Source organism: Nansenia antarctica (genome assembly GCF_963989245.1).
Source record: "Nansenia antarctica genome assembly, chromosome: 6".
Classification (NCBI taxonomy): Eukaryota; Metazoa; Chordata; class Actinopteri; order Argentiniformes; family Microstomatidae; genus Nansenia; species Nansenia antarctica.
Window position 1 is genome coordinate 30,885,420 of NC_137676.1, and position 19,423 is coordinate 30,904,842.

Sequence of the window (19,423 nt, forward strand, 5' to 3'; positions counted from 1 at the left end):
TTCTTGACTTATATCAGCAACCTTGCTGACCTTTACTCAAAACGTGCCAGTCTATCCAAATGACTAACGTTGCGTCCTCCGTCTGGTCGGATAAAATGCTGCAAGTGCTGCGTCGCATGAATAACTTTCATTCACCAGGTTAGACGAGTGTGATTGTATTCGCTTGAATGTGAGTGAGTTGTATTAAGCAAACTGTATAGGCTTCTATAAATACTCATAACAAATGAAAGGGTATCAGACACATTGTCAATCTAGTAGCCTACACACTTCATTAATTACAGATTGAGATTGTGGCTCTCGCACGCACATTTTCTTCCGTTTAACGTTTCCTTTTTGTTACACAGGTTCCAACCTATACATTCTCCTCAATTTAACATTTCTTTTTGTTACACAGATTCCAGCCTTGTCAATTGCCTTCGGTTTGAGGTGGCAGGACGGCAAGTTGGCTGGGTACTTCCTAAAATAGTTTCCATCTTAAGTCGATTCCCAGAGGTCTTCAATCCACCACAAGGTGGAGCTGTTAATCTTTGTCAGAGTCTTGATACATATGAGAGTCGGTCCACGGCTATAGATTCTGTTCTTCAGTCACTCAGGAGAGAAGGCTCACTGACTTGCCTAAGGGGATGGAGAGATGAGGTGAGAAGAAGCTACATTTAACAGTGTGTATTTAGAATTAAAGCATAAATGAAGCTTAATTCAGACATGACACATTAGCCTCAAGTGACAGACAGCTGATTCACACATATGCAAAACATTCATAAGATGTTCTGTCGTGTTATGCAACACTCCACCATGGTTACACAGTGTTACGCCGCTGTTTAAGGGGCTCCAGTCATGGGCTCCCTGCCATATTGGTATTTAGTATTTTATTGTTAAACTTCAGGCAGGGAGCTGTACAGAGCGGAGCTAACCAATTACGCCAAACTTAAATGTATTATTACATGTATTACCATTTACATTAAATAATGATTAAACCGATGTAAGTGATCTGACTGAAGTATTCTAAATGATCTATATTTGTTCCTCTTCTGCAGAAATACGAAGTAATGCCCAAATTCTGTGACACTCCGCTTATGTGTATGGAGAGATCGGCCACAAGTAAGTCATTGTACAATTTTACAATTCATAGTGGTGGCCTAGTGGATAGTGAGTTGGACTTGTCATCAGAAGTTCATGAGTTCAAATCCCACCTGGGAACACCCTTGAGTAAGGCAATGAACCCCAAGTTACTCCAGTGAGACTGTCCCTGTTATCTCTAATTGTCACTTTGGATAAAAGCATCTGCTAAATGGTTAAAATGTAGCCGCCGGCGAAAATTTAGGAGGATGGGAGACTCGACAGATAAGGGTGGCAACAAATGACCTGAAGCTAAAACATGAATTAAAGACATTTCTGTAGGGAACAGCTTAGCTCTGACACGTCACTCCATATAATTCCATGATGGGGTGTCGTGGCATTGGTTTCAACTTAACTCAACATGAGTGCCCTTACCTGTGTCGGCATCACTTACCCCAAGTATCATCATAAAAATAAAAAAAAATCATTAAAAGTATCATCGGCCCCATGAAATATTAAAAAGGCTGCTTAATATCCATACAAATTCATTTGATACCCATACAAATTCATTTGATACCAGTCATTACCCAAAGCTACAGTGGAAAACTTTGGAGTTCGCGGCTCTTATTTTTAATTTGATCAAGGGAGAACCATCTTCTTCCTGGATAGACCTGTTGAACACAATGATCCTCTGCCATCGCGTACCCCATTGCTATTGTCGTTTACAGGCCTTTTTGGAGTGAAGCGGTATGGAGTCCATATAAATGGATACTGCAGGGATGAACATGGTGAAGTCAGAATGTGGTTGGCCAGACGCTCCAGTACCAAGCAGACCTACCCAGGGTTACTGGATAACCTGGTCAGCCTCTTCACTCTCTGGGCTTTCAGTTACTCATGACTCTGACTGCACACCACATAGCTATAGCCTGTACTATTACAGCCTCTTTTCCTGCAAGCACTCTGTTCTTCATTTGTCAGGTCACTAAAGTACTAAATAAAAAGGTCACTAAATAAACTAAAATGAAAGTGAGCTTTTCAGGAATATTGGAACGTAGCTCGGTTGCTCTAGCTGAGCACAGATTTTAAACCATAAAGCGTTTTCAATGAGTGGCCGTGTGTTACTGTGGTTTGGTCATGTGAATTACTGTTGTTTTACCTTGTTTTCAGGCAGCTGGAGGTTTAGCAGCAGGTATCAGTGTGAAACAGACCCTGATCAAAGAGTGTGAGGAGGAAGCATGTATCCCAGCAGCCATTGCAGAGAGCGCCCGTCCTGTGGGTACAGTGAGGTGATGTTACATTGCTTACTTACTTCATTATAATTATTCTTACTTCCAAGAATACTATATTTTTCCACAGCTAGTCTTGTCGTCTTTCTATATCTTTCTTCTCCAAAAATGTATCTTACAGCTATACTTATGAGGAGGAGGAGGGGGTGTTTCCAGAGAGCCAGTTTGTGTTCGATTTAGAGCTACCTCTAGACTTCAGGCCTAGGATCGGGGATGGAGAGGTTCAAGAGTTTTACCTCCTCTCTATGGACAAGGTAAGTCCCTCTACTTTGGAGCCCCCTACCTGCCATGACGTGTAAGTGTTGTGTGGGGGTCAGATGGTAAAGATGGTATTCATGTGTTTCAGGTGAAAGAAGTGCTGGTCAGTGATGAATTCAAGCCCAACTGTGCCATGGTGGTCCTAGACTTTCTCATCAGACACTCCTATATGCAGCCTGACACAGGTTTGTAGATGGGAATCACTTAAAACAAATGACGTGTCTACGCAGTGAGCAAACCCACCCCTCCAGAAATATGTTTAAAAGATGGGATGTGGCAATTAATTCATTATTATATAAACTCCTAACTATAAGAAAGTTAGTAAACGTTATTTCGGTCGATTATTCCTCCCCTTTAATAATACCAATTGGTATTGTATTTTATATCATTGGAAAGCCTGATTAGTCACCTTTACAACAAGGTACAACTTGTGAGGATCATGCATTCGTGGAATGAGAAACGCAGCTAAACGTGTGGGTAAACATGTGCCAAAAGCCCAAAAAAGTGTTGGTATTCACTCTCGTTTTGAGTTGTTTGGTGGATTGGATGATTGCACCCTCCCACAGTAATAAGGAAAAAACAACACATATTGGCCATTTTTACACTTTATTCATTTTACACTGTTAGGGACCTCAGTAGCGTGTGGAAGATCCATACGCAGTCACAACAGCTTGGCACCTCCTCCTCATGCTGGTCACCAGCCTGGTCACACACTGCTGTGGGACGGCATCCCATTCCTCTACCAGGATTTGCCGCAAGTCAGCCAACATGGTTGCGTTGGTCACTCTGGCACGTACAGCACGCCCAAGCTGATCCCACAAGTGTTCAATTGGGTTGAGGTCAGGACTCACAGCAGGCCATTCCATCCTCTCCACTCCCAAATTCTGGAGGTACTCTGTGATGATCCTGGCTCTGTGGGGGCGAGTGTTGTCATCATGAAGGATGGAGTTTGGTCCCAGATTCTGGAGATATGGGATCGCCACTGGCTCCAGAATATCATTCCGATATCTCACTGCATTGAGATTGCCTTCAATGATGACAAGTTCTGTTTTGACTGTGAGAGAGATACCACCGACAGAAGAATATTGCAGGGGATTTTGGCTGATTGTTTTGGGCCGCTACCCACACAGTTAGTTGTGTTGCTCATGCAAGACGAATGTAAGATCCTTACAAGTTGTACCTAGTTGTAAAGGTGACTAATCAGGCTTTCCAACTATATAAAATACAATACCAATTCGTATTATTAAAGGGGAGGAATAATCGACCAAAATAATGTTTCCAAACTTTTTTTGAGGATATATATATATATATATATATATATACCGGTATATATATAATTATTATTGAACTATTTCTGAATACAACAGGTTGCAAGTGCACCATGTGCAATGCATTTTCACTGTTTTCTTTAAATTATGATTAAATGATGACAGTAAATATTCAGTCTTCTCATGGACATTCGTCAGAGTCCAAGTTTATTACATCCTGACAAAGGTATTGAGTGTGTTTGTGTTGACTGCACATTTGCGTTTACACAAGGATAACTTCGGCCAAATAATCAAATACACTGTTAAAGGTAGACTTGGCAGTACATAATAATTATATAATCCGTAGTCCATTTTGGATGGGGAAAAAAACAAGCGAAGTGAAGATCACCAAAATTGTTTTATTACTTGCAAATCGCTTTGCATTCCAATTAGCCAGTAAGTGACCCCTACTTAGAGAGTATGACCCCTAATTAGAGAGTATGGAACCTCTGCAGCACCTCTCTCGGGTTGATCCTCTTGGGTTGAGAATATCTGTACACAGGAAGCTATCTTGGTGTGTGTGTGTGTGATGTGATATATTCAGGGGTGCAAACGTGTGACCTTTCTGCTAAATTAGCTGTTTTTATCTCAAAATATGTCATCCATGTGAATTGTGTAGATCTGCAAAAAATATATATTTTAAGGTGGGGGGGGGTCTAAGACTCCAAGTCATATGATGCGCAAGCTAACTAATCTCCCTGTTTGCTAAACTAAAATACTGCTGTTGAAATTACTTTTAGCTTCACAGAGCTAGGTACAATTCCAGACAGCATAGAGAACACACGGTAAACTGTTTTCGAAGCAATTCTGCAGGTGTTAAGGTCAGGGCTGCCGCTACTTACACATGCATCATTGTTAGACCACCGTTAGTGCTAGCGCTATCTATTTAACACCATTAGTGCTAGCGCTATCCCCCCCTAAGGTTAGTCACACAAAAAAAATGTGTCACCTTTTTGGGCCATCACCAGTTTGCACCCCTGTATATTGCTGTATGTACCTTTTAAAGTAACGCAATTGCCTTCCTAAGAGTGGAGAGTGAGACTGACTTGTTGCTTGTTATTTCAGAGCCTTATTACCAGGAATTTGTGACCGGACTTCACCAAACTTTGTAAAGACTGAAGTGAAGACAGCTCTTTGCTGCCCTGAGGAGAAGCCATCCTGAGACTCAGGATCTCCCTTCTAGAAACCGAGGCTCCAGGCTGTCGAACGTGTTATCACCTGTCATGTTTGAGCAGGCTCTCAGAGTTGTGAATAATAAAGTCATGCAGCTATTATGTGTTGACAAGCATGTGACATGGAAGAACAACACAACCAGTGAATCCCTATTACAATTTATTTTCTTAGAGTACATTTAAAAGAGGACTGTGGAAATGTGATGATGCATTTGTATACAAAAGACACCCACCCACCCACCCACTCCCAAATGAAGAGGATCTTTTTGAAGAAGTTACTTGCATTTAATAGAATGAATCATGTCCTTTCTTCAGCATTTTATATTTTGTTTTTAAACTGTCTTTCATTCTAAAGTTACTACATATTGCAAAATGTGTGCAACTGATACAGGATAATATGCCAGTTGAATCTCATGAGGTTAGACATACAGTACAAGAGGAAAGAGGGGGACATACATCAACAGTTGTTATAAGTGGAGTTAATGGTAGACTGCAGGGAGTGAGATGTACGTCAACATTAAAACCTCCCTCCTAGTGACCACCTGGCATGCAGGCAAAAACTATCTGCAAGAGGAAAATACCAAATTTGCAACACCTTTAATATCACCTAATACAAAATCATACCCCCCTTTCAAACCAAACAGTGTGTCTGACAGTCCATGTCAAGTGTATAATATCTTTATATCTGACAGGACAGCCCAAACTAATGATTACCCAAATTCACGTCATCTCTTATTACAATACATAAACAGGCTTATAAAACACTCAAACAAAAATCAGTTAGTATCATTATTGTTGTATGCATTTTTATATGAACTTTATAGTCAAAGGCAAGTAAAAACACAAAGCTATTTAAATAAATCAAAGTTGCTTGTATCAAATTAACTAAAAGATTGGACCAATTATAATGTTTCATAGAAGAGGAGGTGCTGGTCCACGCAAGGATAGTTAGTTAATCTATCCGTAAGGATAACAAAGAAATAAAAACACCTATGGTATGGCTGGACAGAAATGAAAGACAAGCGCAGACAGACACACTGCAAGCCAGGGAGGTCACTGAGAAAGGAAAACCTGCACCGATTCTGATGCAATCGGTTCCCTGTTCTCTGACGATGCTGAACTCCTAGTAACCAGAGCATTTAGTGCTGGAGTTTACGACCTGATCAAGAACGCCAATCTTATCGCACGCAACCCAGAGACAATACGGTACTTTTAAGCACCACCACACCCGGACAACTTTGTTTTTCTTTACCGTCTCGTTGTCCAAGACCCGATATTAGAGTCTTAACCGTATGATAATCCTAATTTGAAAGCCGCTAGTAAATCACCATGGCCTTGAAAATGTCCCTTTCTTTTTTTTTTTTATTACATTTGACCTCTGTCTTTTTCCATTTCCTTTGGCCTGGTTTAATAATATTTGTCTCCCTCACCCACCCTCCTGGTCTCCCGCCCACCCTCCTGGTATCCCGTCCCACACAGGGGGACTGAGAAGAGGGGTGCAGCATTTTCCTTGGCCTGGTTTGTTTCCCCCTTCCCTCCCACTCCCGTCTCTCCCCAGCCCTCTATAGCAGGAGGCAGGCGTTCTTCTTGCCGCGTTTCTTGGCCTGCAGTGCCGCCCTGGTGGCCATCTCAAACACCTCCCTAACGCCGTCTTTCGTCTTAGCTGAACACTCCAAGTAGCCAAAAGCATTGATGCGGTTGGCCATGTCCCGCCCCTCTTCTGGCTTGACTGGTTCCTGTTCAGATGCCACAAGTGACATACGAGGTGGGGGGGGGGGGGGGGGGGATTAGAATTCAAATTACGTTGCAGGTGTGTAACTCCACAGTCATAATAGGAAAAACAATATCAGGATGTCTAAGGCCCGTTTTCACCTGCACCAGCACAAAACGCTTCAATACATGCACATCCAGTGTTATACAATCCTCAACACAACTGGATGTCTGAGTGCCCTTTTCACATACTATTGGACCGATTTAGCCAATTCCTCTATCAAAGCCAATTGATAGCTAATTCCTCTATCACAGCCAATTGATAGCCAATTCCTCTGTATGTGTGTGTGTGTGTGTGTGTTTGAGTGTGTTTGTAGTATTTAGGTAGTAATTTATCTTTTCTCAAAGCCTCTCCTAGACCAGATCTTCTTAGACCAGCAAAGATCTTCCTTTCTTTCATGCACAACAATTGTACCTGCAAACATTGATTTTACAATTGTTACTATCTTAATAAGTACATTTTCGGGAAACTGGTTTGTTTGGCAGGTGACACTTGGAAAGGGTGGACTCAAGCAAATAGAGTTCTATAGCCATATGTTTGCATACTCAAGAAATCGTTTTTTCAGTGAGACATTTTCCATGTGGGTTAGCCAAAAATCAACAAATGTACTCGTCAATCATTTGTTCAATTTGTAATGTCAGATTTTTTAACCGTCCTCTAGCGATCAGGGCAATAAGTCGGTTAGGTGAATGCTCTAATCATGACTTGGTGTGAATGCGTATTGTGTACTATGTTGTTTTGTTGGTGTGTAACAAAAAGTTGGGTCACCCAACAAAGACGAGAGCCTGCATAGTGCATACTGTACCTGCTTCATCTTGGCTAGCTCCCGCCGTGTGTGCTCATCGTTCCGCAGGTCTTTCTTGTTACCCACCAGAATGATGGGCACGTTTGGACAGAAGTGCTTCACTTCAGGGGTCCACTTCTCTGGGATGTTCTCTGTTTCAGACATGAAGGACCCATATTACTAACTTGTTAGTCAAGTTAAATATGCTACACAGAGGTCTGACAAGCTACAAACAGTGAACACTTGGAGGAAGGAGGAATGTCGACTTTCTGTAGACACTGTATGTACAAACTGAGTCAATGGAGAGGAAAAAAACTGCTCAGTAATGCTACCCTAAGGTTCGAGAGTCTTTGAGAGAGTCACAAAGCTTCAATGGAGTTGGAAAGAAACTGTTGATGGAACAATATCCCCCCCAAACTGATCAACAGGGGAACACCTTAATGCAATAAAAGTGTTTCAAATACGTAATTGTGTTTGCAACAATCAACTCAAGTAATGTGGTCCAAAAGGATTGTTTGGGTTTAACTACAAAACATGAAGTAAAATGCAAATCTAGCAGAGAGCATGGACATATCACAACCATCACTGTCAAGCATGGTGGTAGCTACATCTTCAGCAGAGACTGAGGAACAGGGGAAAGAAATTAACACCTGGCAAATGCAGGTAGATTTTGGCATTGAAGGGTAAATCTATTAATCGTATCAGTCACTTTGGAGGGTAGCCGATAAAGGTTCGCGATAAGGCACGAATACCGTCATGAATTGCTATATTGTAGCGGACGCTACTGTAAGACAGTAATATATAATTCACCAGTATGTTTGTATGGTGTGAACTGAGCAAGGGCGCTTTAAGGCTGAGTCACAGTAGTGACGTATGGGGGTTTCACGCAGGATTTAATGGACGGATGTTTTGACTGTTATGCTAGTTTGTGGGGAAAAAAATTAAGGCCCAATCCCGATTCCCTTTTCTACCCCTATGGCTCGTTTTCGAGTGTGACTCGATTTCAAGCCAAGGCCTTCGAACAGAGCCACAAGCCATAGGGGTTGAAATCTACCCCTATGAATTGGGACAGCCCTTCACGACGGATACGTCATCAGCAGTGGTTTAAATAGACGCGGTACGGGTGACGCGCTATGTTGCCGGCGAATTCTCACATCTCGCAATGCCTTCTTCAGCTGTGTTTATTTCTGTTGCGTGTGCTATAAGCATCTTTTTTCGTTTATTATCAACACACCTGAGAAATCATGGAAGAGGGACAACCCTTCAAGACTGATACGTCATCAGGAATATCGTAGAAAAGCATTGACGCTCGCGACTCATTCACAACTTCACTTTTACGCTATCAATCGATCAAACAAGTCATCAAATAAAAAAGAACAATGCTTCATTGTCAGACCATGACAGAATAACGGCGCTCTAACCTGTATGAAACCTGTGCTCCTACCCTGCCAGTCTGCACTGATTTAGGACAACAGTGCAACAACTTCGCGGCTGAACTTTAGTTAAGTTTACGGCGTCATATACCATCAATGGGAAACATGGAAAAATGCATGACTTACATATTTAATTTTATGACGTTCCGAAATCCGAAGTGACAGGAACACTGGAGAAACAGCCGCTGTCCACTGCATTAATTAACTACATGTCCTTGATGAGTCTCCCGCTCACTGCCCTCCATCAAAAATGTCACATCCATCAATAATATTACATAATAACAACTACTCGGATTAGATTGCGAGTTGTTTTGGTATGCCGCAATACAATTTATACCACCAAGGGGGGGGGGGGGGAATTCGCGCCTATCATGCACATATCAGCCTGTGGGTATAAAACTTTAGATAGATAACTTTACATTAAATATGTACCATCATCCGCTGTCAAACACCACAATTTATTTCATGATTGTACATCTCTGAAATGTTAATCGCGCACATTTCTATGGGTCAGTTGCCGGGGCAGAGGAACAGGGTGACTGTCAGCCTGTGACAAACGCGCAGATATGAGTGCTCCAGTGTCTTGCTTTAGTAGTCTAATGGAAGTGATCAGGCATAACAGCGATTTTTTTGTTATGCTTGTTATAAAGAAAAGGTCTATAATGCATTGTAATGACATTAAACTAACGTTTGATAGATAACTTTACATATGTGTACCATCATCCGCTGTCAAACGCCACAGGTAATAATTGATTTATGATTGTACATCTCTGAAATGCTCGACTGTCATGCAGCCTGTAACGTTAGACACACAGCACATCGGCATAATAACGTTTTGTTGTTGTTGTGCTTGTTATAAAGAAAAGGTCTATAATGCATTTAAATGAATGATACAACCCATTAATAATATTACATAATAACAACTGATTGCGGGTGCCGCTACATGGAAATAGGTAAAAATGCGCATCATGTACAAGTCAGCCGAACGTTTGACAGATAACTTTACATATGTGTACCATCATCCGCTGTCAAACGCCACAGGTAATAATTGATTTATGATTGTACATCTCTGAAATGCTCGACTGTCATGCAGCGTTGCGTTACTGTAACGTTAGACACAGCATCGACATAAATATCATAATTTTTAAAATCTTTATTAATAAGTAATTACAGAGAAAGTAAAATGACATTTCCGCATTGAATAGAGCGACATAACATTTCTGTAGATGATTCGCAATGCATCCTGGAATCAAGGGGTAGCGTACCCCTATGGCTTCGAAGCTAGTCTGGTCCTGAAATCGCTCGAAATGAAGTCATAGTTAGCCCTCGAAATGAAGCCATGGCTCGACGAAATATGAATTGGGATAGCCCTCCCCCTAAACGTGAACGCGCAAATCAAGCCATAGGGGTGAAAACGAAGCCGTAGGGGTGAATTGGGATTGGCCCTAAGGACACTGTGTTTTCACTGCAACTGAAGTCTCTGTATCCTTTGTTCTCTCTGACTCCTACAGTGGTGACCTTGACTCGTTTTGGGACGATTTCCAAAGATAGTTTTTTTTCCAACCATGGCAAACGTCTCGCTGTGTGAAATTACCGGACTTCTGGGAGAGGGATTACAGCGTCTGACACTAAATACACTGAACAAAAACACTTTTGTGCGTTTCCAATTTTTCATGACTTGAAATTAAGGATCTAAGACTTTTTCTATGTACCCAAGCCTATTTCTCTTAAATTGTGTTCACAAAATTGTTTAAATCTGTGTTAGTGAGCACTTCTCCTTTGCCAAAATAATATTTCCCTATTTTAGTGGCATAAAAGCAGATGGCATTTCAGCCACATACAGAAGACATCCATGAAAAACTGCAATATTATCAGAACATCTTGCCATGTTTCTCCAACCTTCAATTTCTTCCAGTCTCAATGATTTTGATTACATTTCATTAAGGGGGGAAGAGAAGCAACTGAGGTTTTGGTCCAATCCATGACCATGCAGCTTGTTCACACCAAAAACCACTTTAACCTCTGACACATAGGAACATTATTATCACCAAGGTCTCACCCAAACTGTCGGGGCTGTCTATGGAGAAGCACATGAGGATGACGTCAGTGTCAGGGTAGGAGAGAGGCCTCAGTCTGTCGTAGTCCTCCTGTCCGGCCGTGTCCCACAGAGCCAGCTCCACCTGGTGGACCGACAGGGAAACACATTCTCACACTTCACTGCTGTTGGGTTCCACAAATAGCAAGTTGCAAGTTTTTTGTTTTATTACATGTTTCTACAGTTTGCTTATATTTGCTCAAGTAAACTGTAAAACTGCAAATGATTAAGGCCTGGACTACACTATATGGATATTTTTTTAAGCAGATATTTTCGTCCTTGTTTAAAAAAATTAACTGTACACAAAAATCTCTCTGTCCATACCAAAAACCAAAACTGAACACGATTTGTCAAATACCGTAGAAGAACGTTATGGGCATGCGCAGTCAGTTGTAATCAAACGGCGGCAGTGACTCAAAACGTAAACAGACCAAACTCTTTGAAACAGACAGAAAAGAAAAGTACAAAACAGACAGAAAAGCAAGTTATGGCGACCAAGAAGAAAGCAAAACCTGATTATTTTGTGTGGACTGACAATGAAGTTGAGCCATTGTTGCTGTTGACAACCGTTTTGGCTTGACGTTTGACGTCATTGCATCAACACCAGCTCCGTTTAACATAACCACACTGATCCACTCAATCTGATTTTTTATTTTTATTTATTCACTTTTTTATCCGTTTAGAGAAATCTCTGTTTATGTGAGTGAAAATGCTGTGTTCGTATGGTTGAGAAGCCCAATTCTACAAAAGAAATTGCATTTAGAAAAATATCCATATACGTGTTGTCCAGGCCTAAATGATGTGTTCATTCTATTAATGTCCTCAGACACTGAAAGCATAAACAGGGGACATTGTTCATTGAATCTCATGGATTGCACATTTGGTGACTAATGAGATGAAAATGTAGGGCTGTCAATTACAGGGCTACAGACTGCGACCAATTGGTGCAATACATAGCTACTACAATTACATACTACAAATACCGGTACATACTAAAAATAGAGCACCCGTAGATGGATGCGAACAAAGTTCGAGATGGATCAGGATAGGAGACATTTTCCAAAAGACAGGAATCTGTACTTTATCATATTATTATATAAAAAGACAGGGATTTGTATTATTCTAGAGACACATTGTGACTGGACTGGAGAGGAGATAGATTCCCCCCCTCCCCTCCTCTCCATGCCATCATTGTCTGAACGGTCGACAAACGTCATGGCTGGTGTGTGACAAGGAAGGCCTGTACAATGTAGGCCACCATAGAGTGTGGTACTTCTCTAGTAGACAATACTAAAGCCTTTTCTCAATTGTTATGAACACGATTCCTCGCATTCCACTGGCTTCGTACACTTGCACCGGAGGAGAACGTGTATGGGAAGGATCCCAGATCTTCTCCTCTGGTGCTTTCTGTGAGCGAAGCTAATGGAGGGCGGAGGTGTGTTTCAACTGAGAAAACAATTGAGCAAAAGGCTGAAGTTTGTGGCTGTCTTTGATTTATAATGACAGTTCAAAAGAAGAACACACTTTTTTTTAATGTAGGGGAAAAAGTTGGTCTGGACTCCTGATCACAGCCTTGATCACATGCACAAGAAATTACCGTAATCTTGACAGGAAAATGGCCATGTGGTATTCAACATTTCATCAAGAAAGTGTTAAAAAGATGTTTTTAAAAAGGCCCTAGTTACTTTTACAGCACAAGCTCACCTGCTTACTATCCACTTCAATATCTGCCACATAGTTCTCAAACACGGTAGGCACATACACCTCAGGGAACTGGTCTTTACTGAAGACAATAAGCAGACATGTCTTCCCACAAGCTCCATCTCCAACAATCACCAGTTTCTTACGGATTGCAGCCATCTGGAAAAGAAAACATTTTAGTTAACAAAAATGCTGCCTTTAACAACTCCAATTGGATGGTTGACATTGGTCTTTAGGAACACAAGACATGATGTTTTGCCTAAGTGACAAATTATAATTTCATTCTCACTTTACAGTCTTTCACTCTTTTTTTGCCATTTTGTTGAGGGGGGGAGGTGTGTCTAGTTAATATCCATATAATTTGTATTTGGTTTGACAAAATGTGACACATAAACAAAGGCCTAACTAAATCTAGGCTATGTCGGTAGTCGCTCCACCTTGCCTATTGGCATTGAAATGCACGGTGCGATTGTCAATATCATCTTGCTGATAGGCTAACTATCAAATCTTTTCAGATGTACACAAGTTTCTAGGGTTATGGGGCTGGGGCTCGTTTCTGGACAGGGTCCAACTTTGACAGTGACACTGTAGTCCAAAATGCCTCCACATTATGGCCAGACCCAACTACGCTGGTAGTGGCAACAACACGCACCGAGGGAAAAGCAGACGAGGTTTTCCTTCATGTCAAGCCCACAGCTAGCCGCTAGCAACAGTTTTTTACAAGCCTTTATTATCTATATACTGTGCCAGATCTCATGTGTGGCCAACAGGAACAGCAAAATGATCGCAGAAAGATTTCAGAAGGCGCAGCTAGCTGGCCACTGGACGCACCAACCTCGCCTGGTCTGGTCACTAACACACTAGTGCGAGGAGAGAAGGTGGGACTCTATGTAGCTGCTTAACTCGCTAGCGACATCTCAGACATTTGCTGCCAACCTCACAACGGTGGTGGGGACTTCTACCTGGTTAAAAGACCGGTGGCACAGTGACATGTCGCATGCCTGCTGGCCTCTAGAACGTCTTTCTAGTGAGAACACAAGGAACCTCACTGTTCTTCGTTCGCTTCCGTCATCAATGCAAGCTAACTATCTAGCCAGCTCATAGTCGTCTCTTGCCTGCTGACATTTTCGTACAGAAAACACCTTCATTGCTTTATTCGTACTTTTTAAAATGATCTTATATAATCTTATTTCAACGTGCGCAAAGAGAGAGTCGCTGAAAAAAACAACATTTGAGGGTTAATACCGTTTTTGTTTCAGATGTCCTCGCCTTCCTTTTCTTTTCCTGTCCGACCCTTCAGCCCCGCCCCCGACAGTGCCACGCCGATAACATCCGCCACTCACCCCAACCAATAGGAACATCACAGTCCTGAGTAACGGTCACCGCAACCAATAGAAACATCACAGTCCTGAGTGAGGGTCACCGCAACCAATAGGAACATCACAGTCCTGAGTGAGGGTCACCGCAACCAATAGGAACATCACAGTCCTGAACGATGGTCGATTTATCGAAAATATCGAGAAGGGTCTAGCTGCGGACATCACGCCTATCACCCGGAAGCTTGATGGACCATATTTGGTTGGAGCGCGTCATCACAGAAGTAACCGCGAGAAACCGCGAGATTTTGAAGGATCTTAAAAGGACGGCGAGATTTTAAAGATTGAATACGAAGCACGCGAAGACGAAGATTTAGATTTATATTAGGGTTCTGACCTGTTAGCAACGCTGAATTAATTACCTAATGTGGGTTTAATTATTAAATTGAGACAGTGAGAACACCTGTCAGTCGTTGGCATTAGTGGTCGTTAGTGGGAGGGGCTACAAGCCTGCCAGTTGTTAGCAATTACTGAGTCTCCATTCATATCTGGCCTGTCTGAGAGCGACAGCCTCTGCGACAGCCTCCTGACAACAAGACGGGAGTCTATCTGTGGGAGTCTATCTGTGGGAGGCCTGAGAGGAAGCCAGGGAGGAAGCCAGGGTACTAAGTACCTTCTCTTCCAGTTGTTTGTAGTGTTGCTGGCGCTTAGCTACTTCTAGTTCTTTTGGTTCTTTAGCCCTCTTCCCCTCTACAGACTTTTACTACAATGTGCTTTCTCCCTATCCCTGTTCTTCTGACACCCAGGAGGACACCTAGATGCTACATCCCCCCTCGCAAACCTTCCAATCTCATCTACCCACCTCTTTCTACTGACCATGACTTTATCGCCGCAGGCGGTCTCTGGAATTGCCAGTCGGCGGTCCGGAAAGCTGACGCTATCTCAGCTTATGCATCTCTTATGGCCCTCAATTTCCTTGCTCTCACTGAAACCTGGATCACACCAGAAAACACAGCTACACCGGCAGCCCTCTCTGCCGCCTACTCCTTTTCTCATTCCCCTAGACCCTCTGGTCGAGGGGGAGGCACAGGACTCCTCATCTCGCCCAAGTGGTCACACACTGTCCTTCCCCTGTCACACTTGTCTACATCCTCCTTTGAATTTCATGCTGCTTTTGTCTCCTCCCCGGTCAAACTCAACATTGTCGTCATCTATCGCCCCCCAGGCCAGCTTGGTGACTTCCTAGGCGAGATGGATGGCCTTCTCAGCTCCTTCCCTGATGATGGCACTCCACTCGTACTATTAGGTGACTTCAATTTCCAATCTGAGAAGCTTCTCTCATCTGGAGTACTTGACCTTCTCCTCTCCTTCGGCCTTACCCTGTCCCCCTCTCCTCCGACTCATAAGGCAGGCAATCAGCTCGACCTTGTCTTCACCATATCTTCCCATACTTCCAACCTTACCGTTACCCCTCTTCCAGTTTCTGATCACCACTTTATATCCTTCTCCCTTCCCCTCAAAACTTCCTCTTCCCTCTCAGCCTCTAACCACTTAAGACCCTCTCGTCGTAACCTACGTACCCTGTCCCCCATCACCCTCTCTTCTTCTGTCCTATCCTCCCTACCCTCTGTCGAATCCTTCTCCCTTCTATCCACTGATGCGGCATCCTCAACCCTCCTGTCCGCTCTCACCTCATCCTTCGACACCCTCTGTCCACTAACCTTGAAGCCAGCTCGATCCTCTCCTCGAGCTCCCTGGCTCTCTGAAACGCTACATGCTTGTAGACTAGAGCTCAGAGCAGCTGAGAGGAAATGGAGAAAAACTGGCCTTTCTGATGACCTTAACCTCTATCACTCTCTCCTTGCCAACTACGCCTCCTCGGCATCAGCTGCTAAAACATCCTACTATCATTCAAAAATACATTCTTCTGCCTCTAATCCTAGAAAACTGTTCTCCACTTTCTCTTCACTCTTTAATCCACCTCCTCCCCCTCCTCCTTCCTCCCTGTCCGCCGATGACTTTGTCACCTACTTTGAAAAAAAGGTGGACGACATCAGCAGCACCTTTCTCCCCCCACCGCTCCCTCCTCCCACTAACAATGCTAACACTGTTCCCACTAACAATGCTAACACCCCTTCCAAACTCTCCCCTCGACACTCGATCTCTGGATTGTCATCTTTTTCCCCCCTCTCCCCCGATGAGATTCTCACACTTATCACATCAAAGCGGGCAACCACATGCCCTCTTGACCCCATCCCCTCCCCCCTTCTCCAATCCATTTCCGCCGACGTCCTTCCTTACCTTACCACCCTAATCAACTCCTCCCTATCCACTGGATCTGTCCCAGCGGCCTTCAAAATAGCCAGAGTCAAGCCTCTCCTCAAGAAACCTACCCTTGACCCATCATCTGTCCACAATTACAGACCGGTATCCCTTCTCTCCTTCCCTTCCAAAACCCTTGAACGCGCGGCATCTAAACAACTGACTGACTATCTCCGGAAGATGGATCACTTAGACCCCCACCAATCCGGCTTCAAGGCTGGGCATTCCACTGAGACTGCGCTCCTTGCTGTCACGGAAGCCCTCCACTCTGCCCAAGCTTCCACCCTCTCCTCTGTTCTCATTCTCCTTGACCTGTCTGCTGCCTTCGACACAGTCAATCACCAGATCCTTCTCTCCATCCTCTCAGACCTGGGCATCTCTGGCACCGCACACTCCTGGTTTTCTTCCTACCTGGCGGGCCGCTCCTACCAGGTGACCTGGAGAGAATCGCTATATTCTCCACGAACCCTCTCCACTGGAGTTCCCCAGGGTTCCGTCCTAGGGCCCCTACTCTTCTCCCTCTACACCAAGTCTCTTGGCTCGGTAATCTCTTCACATGGGCTCTCCTACCACAGCTACGCAGACGACACTCAACTCTTCCTGTCCTTCCCCCCGTCTGATGTACACGTGGCAACCCGTATCTCAGCATGTCTCGCTGACATTTCAACTTGGATGGCTGACCACCATCTCAAACTCAATCTTAATAAGACCGAGCTCCTCTTCATCCCCGGGAAAGCCTGCCCTCTCCAAGACTTCTCCATCACAGTGGAGAACTCTACTGTAACCCCCTCCCTGACAGCCAAGAACCTTGGAGTGATCCTGGATAACCGACTATCCTGTGCGGAGAACATTGCAGCAACGGCTCGCTCCTGCAGATTCGTCCTCTACAACATCAGAAGGATACGACCATTCCTTACCAGAGAGGCAGCGCAACTCTTGATCCAGGCACTGGTCATCTCCCGCCTGGATTACTGCAATGTACTCCTGGCTGGGCTCCCCGCTTCAGCCATTAGACCTCTGCAGCTCATCCAGAATGCTGCTGCCCGGCTGGTATTCAACCTCCCCAAATACTCGCATGTCACCCCTCTCCTTCGCACCCTGCACTGGCTCCCGATAGCAGCTCGCATCAGATTCAAGACCCTGGTGCTTGCATACCAGGCAGCTAAAGGGACAGCCCCTGCCTACCTGAAGGAAATGGTAACCCCCCATACCCCTGCCCGCTCACTCCGCTCCTCCACCTCGGCTGGCCGACTGGCCCCACCTCCTCTACACAGCAGTCGGGCTGCCCGATCACGTCTCTTCACAACACTGGCTCCCAGCTGGTGGAATGAGCTCCCCACGGCTGTCAGAACGGCAGAGTCACTACCCATCTTCCGTCGTAGACTGAAGACCCATCTCTTCAGGTTACATCTTAACTGCTCCTCCTGAGACATCTTCTGACCCTCACCACTACGTCTCCTAAAGACACCCGCTTTCCCCTCTACTGTGTCCCTAAGAACTTCTATTGCCCCCCTTGTACTGTTTCTCAGTTTCTCCAGTAAAAAAAAAAAAAAAAAAACGTTTTAGTAGAAGGCGATAATAGGGAGAAGGTTTTTCCTTCTATCAGTGGCCCCGGGCCCGAGCTAGAGTACTCTTCCTGCAACGAATGGTGGACTGCTGATTCACATGCTTAGTATTCAAATGTATTGATTGTAAGTCGCTTTGGAATAAGGCGTCTGCTAAATGCCAAAAATGTAAATGTAAAATGTTATTAATTCGATAACATATAAAGTTCAAGTTATAGGCATATACCTACGTTGACCTATGTTATCGAATTTTTATTTAAGGCTAGGCTACCCCCCGTCAAAACGCAATTTCCCATTTTTCCCCGATTTTGAGATGAGTTGCTCTTTTGCCTCCTAAACATGTTTTCTTTCATATTAGTGACAATACAACGTCGACAAAAACACATTTGGTTGTTTATTTTACTTGATTGTGGTGCATGCGTCCGTAAAATCCTCATAAATTCGCCAAAAGTTAGTAGTTTACGCACAGCGTTACCGAAACGGCTGCTGTCTGAAATACATCAAGCCTGGTCTTGTTTGAAAGATGTGTTTCTTGTGCTCAAAATGGCCGCTTCCAAAATTTACAACGCCCCTTGTATCAGCAACCAATCACTAAAATAGATAGGTTGCATTCTTTTAGAATACGCGATTCTATTGGTTGATGCGAAAATTCTCGAATGTGATTGGTTGTCGTGTCCCATGTGACGCGGAAGGCGGAACTAGCCTCTCCACTCAGCCGTTTAACATTGGCGACCTACTGAACTTTAGGCTCACGTTTGGGACACTTCCTATGTAGCCAGGGGAACAGAAAAAGACACACACCATCAGTGGGATGCCAGCTTTCAGACAAAAGTGATTTCAAGTCTCTAGCCCAATGTATCACCAAACAGCGCTCAATTTAGTCAATCACTGCGACCCACCGTTTAACATTGGCGACCTCCTGAACTTTAGGCTCACTTTTGGGACACTTCCTATGTAGCCAGGGGAACAGAAAAAGACACACACCATCAGTGGGATGCCAGCTTTCAGCCAAAAGTGATTTCAGATCTCTAGCCCAATGTATCACCAAACAGCACTCAATTTAGTCACTCACTACCCCTCCCCACTCAGCCGTTTAACATTGGCGACCTCCTGAACTTTAGGCTCACCTTTGGGACACTTCCTATGTAGCCAGGGGAACAGAAAAAGACACACACCATCAGTGGGATGCCAGCTTTCAGCCAAAAGTGATTTCAAGTCTCTAGCCCATTGTATGGCCTCCTGTGGCCAGAATTCATAACTCCCCTCCTGAGTGAGCTAGAGGTCTGGTTTTCACAAATGTCGAACATCTTCGGTCGCGCCTAGCAGAAAAAACTCGACAGAGTACGGGTGCCAAGCC

General features: G+C 43.9%; 2 protein-coding genes across 2 annotated transcripts; one reads left to right on the forward strand and one right to left on the reverse strand.

The window, feature by feature from the left end:
• On the forward strand, window positions 1-5,332 carry tpk2 (thiamin pyrophosphokinase 2). Its single transcript, XM_080533176.1, has 8 exons — window positions 1-138; window positions 395-636; window positions 1,035-1,098; window positions 1,785-1,915; window positions 2,224-2,342; window positions 2,464-2,596; window positions 2,689-2,785; window positions 4,973-5,332. The coding sequence occupies exons 1-8, from the start codon at window positions 60-62 to the stop codon at window positions 5,017-5,019; spliced, it is 912 nt and encodes a 303-aa protein (XP_080389302.1). The 5' UTR covers window positions 1-59; the 3' UTR covers window positions 5,020-5,332.
• Window positions 5,330-14,170, reverse strand: LOC308159397 (rho-related GTP-binding protein RhoA-C). The gene is made up of 5 exons (XM_080533177.1): window positions 14,109-14,170; window positions 12,867-13,022; window positions 11,127-11,247; window positions 7,656-7,786; window positions 5,330-6,815 (listed from the first exon to the last, which is right to left on the reverse strand). The coding sequence occupies exons 2-5, from the start codon at window positions 13,020-13,022 to the stop codon at window positions 6,642-6,644; spliced, it is 582 nt and encodes a 193-aa protein (XP_080389303.1). The 5' UTR covers window positions 14,109-14,170; the 3' UTR covers window positions 5,330-6,641.
• Window positions 14,171-19,423: the final 5,253 nt, after the last annotated feature.